Source organism: Anser brachyrhynchus, assembly GCF_964034855.1.
Source record: "Anser brachyrhynchus genome assembly, chromosome: 3".
NCBI classification, from domain to species: Eukaryota; Metazoa; Chordata; class Aves; order Anseriformes; family Anatidae; genus Anser; species Anser brachyrhynchus.
Window position 1 is genome coordinate 39,329,042 of NC_137696.1, and position 11,280 is coordinate 39,340,321.

General features: G+C 40.2%; 1 protein-coding gene across 1 annotated transcript; it reads right to left on the reverse strand.

Annotated features, from left to right (window-relative positions):
* Window positions 1-1,802: 1,802 nt before the first annotated feature.
* On the reverse strand, window positions 1,803-6,123 carry NANP (N-acetylneuraminic acid phosphatase). The gene is made up of 2 exons (XM_080583955.1): window positions 5,916-6,123; window positions 1,803-5,733 (listed from the first exon to the last, which is right to left on the reverse strand). Exons 1-2 carry the CDS (start codon window positions 6,003-6,005, stop codon window positions 5,038-5,040), a joined length of 786 nt encoding a protein of 261 aa, XP_080440081.1. The 5' UTR covers window positions 6,006-6,123; the 3' UTR covers window positions 1,803-5,037.
* Window positions 6,124-11,280: the final 5,157 nt, after the last annotated feature.

The following is an 11,280-nucleotide window of genomic DNA, read 5'->3' on the forward strand; positions in this document are numbered from 1 at the left end:
TTAGAACAGCTTTTTTTCCTGACTTCTTGCACAACCTATTGACAGAGGCATTCCTGGCTGTATTTTTATGAATCAAATGAGTATACTGGGAGCAATAACCGCACTCCTCCATTCTCAACGTGATGCTTGTTTTTCAAAAGCCTCCCCTCCCAACTCTGGCTTTAATTGCATGAGCGGTCGTATGGGACCAGGGACAGATTTTGTGTTTAAATGCTGAGATAAGGAGCATTTCATCAGGTGGCTGTTCTGAATCTTGGCAGACTCTTAAAATACAGGAGGATGATATATTGCCATACATTGCAGCCCAGAACAATTTCTTTGAAATTGTAATCCTTCATGGGTGCTCAACAGGCTTTGAACTATACATATCATACTGAAGATGGTCACCTTCAAAGACAAACTTATTTCATTTTAGCTCTGACTTTAACCAGAATCTCAGATAGTTACATTTAATGCACACAGTCACTTAGTAGAATAGATACCTCTGTTTGAATCCATCATCCAGATATGTTTATAATCAATGGAGGAAAGTAAGACATCCTGAGGACAGAAGTCATCACGGAGTAGCTGTTTTACATAGCTCAGGGGAACTGTGCTCTAAAAGTCCCTATCTGAACCAACTGAAGTGTTTCTGATGGTAATCCCACACAGTATACGAGGCGATAGGAAACCATGCCATAATTCGCTGTGCTTCACCCAGAATATACAATGTAAGCATACATGTAAATCTTAAGATATTGTGTCTGGTAGTGGAGTAAGCATGGTATATTTAAGCTCACCATCCTACCAATTGGCTATCCAAATTCATATTGCAACTCTACTCTGGGAATCTTTCAGCATTTATTTCAAATTAGTATGAGAAATTTTTCTGCCTAAGTAGAATTTCTTCGTTATATTGCAGCAGCGGTTGCTTTAAAGCAGCAATGGTGCTTTCAAAGCCAGTCTGGCCTACCACTGAGTATCACTTCTGACAAGGTAGCTACTATCCTGAAGGGGGGAAAAACGAAACTGGAACAAAACCTGTAATATTATTCGTAGAATACATGAATTAAAAAAAAAAAAACTAAACATACAGCATCTTTATTTATTTTCTAAGAGAAACTGCTCTGATATCTGAGTACGTCAATCTAGTTCAAAACCATATTATTGTCATTGCCAATTAACAAGAGCTTCGGAGGAAAAGACAAGCAGAATAGGTTCAGGTTATCTGCTGCACAGGAAGCTATCCATTGTCTGTATTTCAGGAAACGTGATAACCTTTTGTTGTCACCCCATCCAAACATCTTACTTCTTTCCAATAGCCTAGTATTCTGGTGCATGTCTCCTGCACAAACCATTTGAGTCACTTCAAAGAACTTTCAACTTTGTGCTGAAGTTTTTCCAAGCATGTAGAAAAACATTCCCATTTCTGATGCTCTTGCTGTCCAGCTTAATGTCTCACACATACGAAGCTCGCTGAACAAGAACAGAGATGCTAAGACATGCAGATCTGTGATACTTCATACACTGGGTACAGCCAAATGCCTTTTTGGCAAGTCAGGTTCAACTGGCAGTGAACTATTGTTAGGAATTCAATGTGGTCTATGCAGTCAGGCCATGAAGCTTCATAAACGCAGAGTTATGTCTCAGCCTCTGATTGAAGTGATGGGAACTACACACTTTCAATATATCTATATGTCAGTGTCACAGATTTTAAAGCTAATTCTGTGCTATTAAAAAAAAACAAAAAAACTCTTGTCCTTTGTTGTAAACCTGGCCACAAACATAGTCACCCACTGTAAGACAGAGTGCTAAAAGAAATATTTTATAAACAAAATACTTTTATTAGACTAGTACACGGATTATTTTAAATCAAGAATTAAAATACAGTTGGTATTACACTTTTGTTACAGTTTGTTTAACTAAAGTCAAAATTACTGAAGATCAACCTCAGTAGATAAAATTTATCTGAAAAAAAGGTGTTTAAAAATATACACGGAATTTATTTTTCTCTTTTTTTATTTAGTGTGTTTTGGCAATATAATTTAAACTAGATAAGTTATCTAACAGAGCATATCACTAAGCAAAACCAGAACTTAACTGGAACTGAATACAGACTGTTTTATTGATCTATTTCTGCTTCTGATCTGAAAATTATCCTATTATTAATTTTTCCATTTCCATAAGTAAAATTATCTTCTCTTGGTTTTCTCTAATACCTCCATCCAAGAAAACCATCTTGTGCATTTAGAATTATTCCAAATATGTAGTCCAGTTTTTTTGGTAATTACTTCTAAGAAGACTCCCAGTGGAGAAGTCTCTCACATTGTTTCTTCTTGTTTTATAGCAGCATCATAATAATATTGCCCTGACTGGAAACCAGTAGTCACATCCAGCCTGGTACAGTTCTCAGCAATGGAAAAAAGTGTACTTAGGTGTGGCCTTTGCAGACCACACTATCACCTGAGCATTCAGCTACAGCATTTTTTTTCGTAGATTGTAGATATAAGGAAATAACTGGCCAAGTGGAAAACAAGGAACAGACTCTTCTAAAACGAGAGACCTTTTACACAATGAGCAGGCTCATTCATAGAAGCATCCTAGAATGATGCAATGGCAAGAGAATATAAACCTCAACTTACATTAGAAAATGGTAACCTGGTACGTACATCCTTCAAGTCCATAGACAGAATTGTGAATTATTAATATTGGTTATTTTAAATCACAGCTGCGTCAGAAACATCATTCTGACCCCAGTTCTATTAGCCTGATGCTGTGCAAACAATGGAGTTATACTGCCAGTACTTTCAGATGTTGTTGTAAATAAAGTTATTGCTTTTGTATCAGACAGTATGGTTATAACAGATGGCTTCATCTAAGTTATCTTTTCAGGGATTCATCTAACCTTTTGGATACATTTCTACTTTTAATTAATATTCCTGACAGGATTCAAGGAATTCCTGTTACAAGGAATCTTATCAGCAATGCTTTGCTCATCAGCTAAACAACAGTGACTGTTTTCATACTCTCCCAAAGAGAAAATAAAATCTTAACTTAGGCCTCTTCCTTCAGTATCAAAGGTGTGTCCAGTCAGTCCTGCTGTCTCATATTACATCTGGCCACTCACCCTGTCACTGTAATTGGATCACTTGTGGGTCATGCCCATTTCCTCATAGGTACGGGTGGAGCCTGCCTCTGTTCTCCTCAATGATCCTAGTGTCTCAAAGGTCTTGGCTCAACAACATGAAGGACATGGATGGCTCTACCCTTTTTAAGGATTAATTTGATGACAGGGTTTCAAACTTGTATGAATACTTCCATCTACTTGGATGTAGGAGAAATGTTATGATGGAGCCCTTTGCCAAGTAATTTAACCCAGATTAATAATACCCTCCTCTAAACTGAATTTGTCACTCTTTGTGAAGCTTTCTTAATTACATCAATTTAAATTCATGTAAAGTTAAACAAAGATATCGTTCTTGTATACACGATTCCTTCCACTTACCCTTTTTCTGGTAGGGTTCGGTACTCTTGGCTGACCTTTCTTTATAGCCAACGTGCCAGGCTATCTTCTGCCAGCTCCTCAATATTCCTGTTCTTGAAAGATTTGTCATAGCTTTATTCTACAATATGAAGTTTGATTACTCACATGTTATCAGATATTCAGCCCTATTTATATATAGCAAATAGGTTTTGAAAAAGGCAGGTTTTCCAAGCGTGTACATTTCCATTTAATACATGTGTATTTGAGGAAAATTTTCTCGTCTGTTTTGTAGTATAAATAAGAAGTACAACAAAATTAAGTTATTAAGGTAATAATATGGGAAAGAGAAATGTCAGTGTTTTACAGGGTCATCTCTAAAACATATAGTTTTAGATGTTCCACTAGATGCATCTAGTGGAACAAATAGCACATACACTTTATGAAACTGTATACCTTACTGTCATACATATCATTTTCCAAGTTCCTGGAAGAGAGTTATGAAAATCATTTACAAACAGCTAAGTCATACTTCCTCCAGAGTAAATCACATGACATACATGTAGAAACTGGATTAAGGAGGGATTGTATAGCAGTGCTTGCTATTAAAACAGACAAAAAAAAATCACTGATCCTGCAGTTGACTCTGAGCAGTCATCTACCTGAGCAAGAACAAGAACAGTTTCTCCAAGGAGTCTGATAAAAATTAACTAATAAAATCAGACAGCACAATGATATGAGCTATTACAGAGCTTGACAGTACAGTAAGATAATTGAAAATATCCCTGTTATACCAATTACATTCCAACAAAAACTTGTCTTATAATCTGAATTACACATATACTGCCTATTTGTATAAGCACCATGATAATATGAAGTAAAACCTTATCCATGAAGTCCCTCTGATAAATGGTCCCCTTTACAAATACAAGTTTTATGCACATTTAAATATTTTTGGCAAGAGGTACTGATTCTGTAACTGAAAAGTCACTGCAAATTCTGAAAAAAAAGCTAAAACTTGAAAACTTAAACCTGAAAAGGGATCAGAGGTAATCGTTTCCTAGTAATCTGCTACGTAATAAATTCTGTCAATAAATTCTGGTTTTAGAAAAAGCAAAGGTCACTTCAGTTTCTGAAATAAGCTGCAGATCAATTGAGAACTTTTACTAGCTTGTACAACACTCTCTCGCTTTCATGTTTTCCACACTGCAAACAAGGCTTGAACCGAAGCTTCTGCTGAACTTACAAGTCAGCAAGGCATGTGAAAGGTCACAACATCCAAATTTTCTTGTCCACTATGAAAACAAGGGACTAAGAACTTTGGTCAGAGACAAGTATGTTTTAGCCCATCTGCCAAAATAATTTTCAGACACAGGCAGTTATCTTAAATTAACTGCACTCGTGTCCTTTATATTAATCTAATACTCTTGCTTCTGTCCTGTTTCACTGACAGCTGTGCTCTTACTCGCCCACCTGCTGTATAAGAAAGCGTAACATACATGAGTTTAAAATCCTAGGGTCAAAAACATGAGGATGGGTCAACAGCTCAGTGTTTCTCCGACCGCATGCCAGAGCTGTCAGTGTGCCTCATTACTACTAACCGTATGGTCATTTCCTAACCTGGTGTTAATTTTATGCTCCATCTTCTGTAAAACTGCTGGAAGGTCGAGAACAGAAGAAATGACGTAGTGAGGTACCGGGGAGCTATCTGCAGGGGTTGCCATCGTTTTGTTTAGCCAGACAGTCGCCTTCAGGCCAGCGTTGAGGCCTCCTTGAATATCTGTGTCGAGCGAGTCACCGACCATGACGCACTCCGCAGGCTGCACCCCCAGGAGGTCGCAACAGTAATGAAATATGGACGGCGCCGGCTTCTCCTCCTTCTGCTCTCCTCCCACGACGATGGCATCGAAGTAGGGCTGGCAGGCACAGGCTTCAATCTTCTCCCTCTGCGTCTGCCGGTCCCCGTTGGTCAGGAGGAGCAGGCGGACGGCCTTGCGCAGCTCCGTCAGCATGCCCCGCGTCTCCTCGGCCAGGGTGAGGTGCCGGAGCCGGGTGGTTTTCCACAAGAAGTAGCACTCGGCGGCCAGGCTGCGGTTCGCCTCCCCCCCGATGGTTTCCTGGATCGCCTCCTCCCAGTGCGAGATCCGCAGCTCGGTGATGCACGTCCTGGCGGGGTCGTGGCACTCCTTCAGCAGCTTCGCCTGCACCTTCTCGCAGATGTCGCGGGCCTGGCCCTCCCCGCAGCGGTGCCGGCACCGCAGCGCCTTCACCACCTGCAACCGACAGCAGGACCCGTGGCGCCGCCGCCTCCCCCCGACCCGACCCGACCCGGCCCGACCCGCTACGCGCCGGGGGCGGCCCGGGAGGGAAGGGAAGGGGAAGGGAGGGCGCGGGGAGCCCCGTCCTGCCCGGCCGGGAAGGGCCGAGGCCGCAGGGCTCGGGGCCGGGGCAGTACCTCCTCGATGGCGCGGCGCCCGGCCGCCGCCGTGTCGACCAGCGTGTTGTCCAGGTCGAAGAACACCGCCTTCACGCCGGGCGCCGCCATGGCACCGCCGCGGGGGAGCGCCCAGCCGCTGCCGCCCGCTAAGCACGGACACGGACCTGCCGGCGGGGCCTCCCCGTCCTTCCTTTTCGTTTCCCTCCCCTTCCTTCCTTTTCGTTTCCCTCCCCTTCCCTTCCTCTCCCTTCCCCGCCCCTCGCCGGCGCAGGGCGGAGCCGCATGAGGGGCGCGGAGGGGCCGCCCCGCCCCGTCCCTCACAGCAGTCACCAGCACCGCGTCGCGTTTTTTCCCCGTTAAGAAATGTTGGCGTTTGTGAAAAGCGACCTGCAGGGAGGAGGAAGAGGTGCAACAGGCAAGAGATGCCCTCAGGTCGGCTGGCAGCACAGCATCTCTCTGGAGAGACAGCGTCCTTCTGTAGAGACACCTGCTGGCAAAGACAGCCGCAGTCCCTTCCACAGGATCACAATTTATTCGAGATAAAGCCAAAGCCAGTGATTTCAGTATAAATACTTTGGTATTTGGGGTATAATATTGGAGTATTTGAAATTCCAAAGCTCAATATTTTCTAGAACAAATGAATCCCAAAAGGCACGAAAGAACGAATTTTACAGTTGCATGCACTGACCGACGTTTCGGAACAGGTCCTTTACCACAGGGTGAAGTTTAACAGTAGGCTTGGTCAGTCAGGTAATACTCCTATTGTTCTTTGATAAATGTCTTGATAAACAGAGTTTATCTTTTCAGCCAGCAAGTTTTTCTGCTAATACTGCTGATATCAATTAGACATTAACAATTCACAAAGCTGGAGGAAACTTCGTATCTTACCAGAGAAACTGGAAGTTCACTTCAAGTCACTTGAAGTTTGGAAAACTGCACCTTAGTCAGCAACCTGCTTGTCAAGCGAAAGGTGCTGGGTCACACAACACATGAGGCCAAAAACCAAAACAAATGAACAAAAATCCCAGACCGACCAAACAAAAGAGCATGCCAAAGAGCTTGGCAATTAGAACTATAGAAAGCAATATTTAAAGAGATGGATTCTGAAAAGAAATAGGCATTGCTGAGGATCCTGTAGTTAAAGAAATAGAAGGAATTTTAATAAAATTTAAGAGGCAAAACCTAGAGAATGATTGCTGTCCTATAATGGGTTTCTTACCCAAGGTGAGTGTTTAGAGATGACATGTTTAAAGTCTAGGATGTTCAGGAAGTCAGAAGAGGTGGCACATCATGCTTTGTAGGGTATATGAGCATGTTGACAGGCTAGTCAGAGAGGGAGAAGGGCTATTAAAATATATTTGTGTGTATTTGGGAAAAGCTCGGTGGGTACATTACTGCACCCCACTGTCCACAAGTCAAATGATGGTGTGCAATTCATTTTAATTTACCCTGAATGCTGGGGATAGGAAAGTGTAAATGTACTAATCAACACAGAAAAAGCAGTAACTGAATTAATGCTTGTAGTCAAGTAGTATCTGTAAGAGGGAATAAGTGATACTTCTGGGAATAGCATTTCTTGCAAGTTTTACCTAATGTGTAGTTAATCTGGCAGTGATTTTAGCGACTGTATTCATAGACAATGCAGAAGAGGATGGGAATCGAGCCACAGAGTTCAAGGACTGGCTAAATCGAAGTTGTTCCAAACTTCATGGGATACCAAAGGCCTGCCTATAGTTTTACTAACTCAAAATACAGTTGTTACTGTCAACACAGAACAAAAAAAGACTAGGTTGTTCTGAAACAATACTAGAAACAGAAAAAGTCAGACTTTTTTTTTTTTTTTCCATTATGCAGAGGAGTGAGACTAAGAATTCTAAGTAAGTTCAAAAGGAGCATTTAATCTGAGTTAGATTAACAGGTTATTCATCACTGCAGCAATGCACAAAACAAAAGTAGAATTACAAATACAACCCAGCACCATTGCAGTCATAAATGAAGAGGCACCTAGCTGTAACGTCTCTTTCAGGAACTTGAAATATTGAGGCAGCTTCTCTTTAAGCATTTTTTTTTCCTCATCAGAGACAGCCTGAACAGCTGCAGAGCCCCAGGCTACATTGATTTACTTTCCTCCCCAAGATGTTTTAGAGTTTCTGATTTTTAACTGTTGTCATGAAAAAGCCCCTTCTATAAAAAATGACATAAACCTCTAGCAACATTTTTTTTTTACTATAATTAAATGATATCTTGGAAACCAAGCAGTATTCAGTAACCTCATTTTACCCAATAAAATTCTACCTCTTACCTGTGAGGTCTTTGCTTTCCAGGAATCTGAAATCAGGTAGATTTGTATATTGTTGAGTTTAGCTGGGTAGACACTGTCAGCGAAATGACTGCCAAGTTTTAAACACTGTGCTTTAATTTTCCACCTGACTTAGTATAATCTCCTCCTGAATTCGCTTTTGTTTTAGAGGTACAAGAAGGTACCTTGAAGAAATCTATCTAAGGAAAAGCTGATTCAAATATTAAAGTTTGTCTTTTCTAGATGCTTTATTGGATTAAGCTGAAACGGTAAATTTAAGCACAAAATAGATACAGAAAAGATAATTACATACCGGATTCAGCTCTTGAATTTGGCAAAATAAATATTTTATATTGTCTTGAAATTAAAGGTTGAAAGGTCAGCCAGAGATTTGTAATCATATAAGGCAATTAACTTATATTCTTTAGTCTTTTGATTTTTAAAACAGATTCAGAAGCTGAATGATAGGTGCAAATTAAAAAATGGCTAAGTGGCATATCATTTTGTGAGTACGTGCAATAACGAATCAGTTGAGGGGTAGCTAAACAGGATTCAAAACAGAAAACTTTTCTAACCAAGCATAACATGAAGACAAGATGTGTTTGATTCTTTAATTAAGTAGAGACCATAACAATAGTCACATTTCAAGATATATAGAAAGTGATTTTGAATATTTGACAAAAGGCTATATACTTATCAAAACAGTGTCAAATCATCTCACTTTATATTACATATAACATTATAATGTTAGTTATGAAGGGAATTATATTAGCTATGGGAGCTGACATCTATTTTGATGGTACTCTTAAACTCAGTAAGTCCTTACTCTGGAAATGTTATTGGAATTCGGTATTATCTGTCATTAGTTTTTAATTATTGGAAGAACACAGAAAAGAGAACGGTGAAGTGCCTCTGATGCTGTGCTATAGCATCAGAGTATATACCACAGAAATTCTATTCTGGAAGAGAACTGTTCTCCTCAGCATATGTTTTAGTGTATTATTTAGTATTTATTGAATACGGATTCATTTTTGTCTCCAGAAATTTGACTTTGTTTGTTTGTTTTTAATTTTCAAAGAGCGGAAGAGGTTTTGCATAACATAGCAGCCCTTTTAATTCCACCCTTGTTGAAAAAAATGCACCGTTTTTCGTCATTATTGTGTTCTGGTTGTGAAACTAATCTTGTGAAGTTAGCTTTATGATATTGGCCACAATAGCTGTATTTATGCTAACAAACTAAGCAACACCATACAACTTTCCCAGGCACTAGATTGCGATTGTCTCTAAGGTTGGCATTAATGCTATAATGGCTCTTGGCGTGATTTTTATTTCCCAAATAATTTCCAGATTGGGCTGAGGCCATTTACTAGAGGGAGTTCGGACACAGCCTAATTGGAGGACAAAGAGAATACAATTAAATGGCATGTGACCAGGACAGCCATTTTCAAGGCCTGTAAGTGGTTCCAGGCACTGATCATTTACTGGCATATCATAGCCAGTGGGATGGTTTACGTGCTTGGAAGTAGAATATGCATGTGTTGGCAGGATGAGAGTCTTAACATTTAAGAACAGCAAAGGGTTGTGATTCTCAGTAAGTGTTATGTTTGAATAAGAGACTGTAAAAGATGAAACATATTCACTTTGTGTATTCCCATTTGAGGTATGGAAAAAGGTTCCAAATGGTGTTCAAAACATTCACCTTACTATGGCAGAATTTAATGTTTTTCTTTAATTCTATCCATTAGATAACTTGTAAAAAAAATGTACTACTTTCATTTGATAAACAAAACAGTGTTAGGCATGCTGATTTCACTTACCTCTTACTAAATTAGGTTTACAGAGTTTACAAAGAAGAGTGATGAAAAGCAAGCTGAATTTCTGGGAGTCTTTGTGTTTAAGATGATGTACTGTGTTTCAGGGAGTCCTCTGTTCCAGTCAGTGAGCTGAGGATCCCAGGAAATGCGTACCTTCTCAGAAAAGATAGAAGTAATCTTTGTGCTTTCAAAATGGTTTAACAGTTGGTCAAAGAGGTTGTATGCTCAAGTCTTCACTGGAAACTAATATGCCTTAAAAGATTCAATAAGATATATTTCTTTACTAGAAGTTTCCAGATATAGAATTGAAGCATTTAAACCATGGATGATTTTTTTTTTTCCTGTCAATTCACTGTGTGTGGAAAACTCACGATCAAAGTAGGACTGCCAGAAAATGCTGGAATTGTACAATGTCCTTGCATGCTTACTTGCAGAACTCACAGGCAGGTTGTTTAACTTCAGACAGCTGTTTGCCTTGCTGTATTTGTATGAACACTATTTGTATGAACACTGCTGTATTTTGTATGAACACTGTGATTAGCAAATAAGGCAATAAGACCACTCATTAGAGCTTCTTCTATCAGAAATATCTATTTCAGCATGCATTATCTGTGTGCAATCTTATACTTTCAGACACACCTTATTAGTTCCTCATAGGCTGGTTTGGGTTGGAAGGGCCCTTAAACATCACCTGGTTCCGTCCCCCTGCCATGGGCAGGGACACCTCCCACCAGACCAGGCTGCCCAAAGCCCCATCCAGCCTGGCCTTGAGCACCTCCAGGGATGGGGCAGCCACAGCTTCTCTGGGCAGCCTGTGCCAGTGCCTCACCACCCTCATAGTGAAAGATTTTTTCCTAATATATAATCTAAATCTCCCCTCTTTCAGTTTAGAACTGTTGCTGCTTATGACTAATATCATCAATTGTTTTTCTTTTTATGTGCAAGATGATTTTACTTTGAAATTTAATGTTTTGAATTCTCTTATGTTTTTCTCTGCATCCCCACTGCTAGCTGAATGTGTTCACTTTTGGTCATGTCTGTGCTCTGGAAGAGAAGAGTATGCTTCCGAGATGCAGGTGGATGCCCAAGCCATTTCCTCGTTCTGAGGATAAGACCTGAAACTTCTTTCTCCACTCCACAAGTGTCTGGTTTCTACTGGGAGGAGACCTCGCTGGAGGTGGGATATAGATATAGGTCTACAATCTGATCTTGCAGATTTCTTTCTTTCTTTTCCCTTCTTTACTTTTCAGGAATATATTATTATTATTAT

Bases quoted from the DNA above. Each gene is read 5' to 3' on its own strand.
- NANP (XM_080583955.1), bottom strand. From the start codon at position 6,005: ATGGCGGCGCCCGGCGTGAAGGCGGTGTTCTTCGACCTGGACAACACG. The intron at 5,734-5,915 runs GTACTGCCCCGG...TGTCGGTTGCAG, and splicing joins GGCGCCGCGCCATCGAGGAG to GTGGTGAAGGCGCTGCGGTG.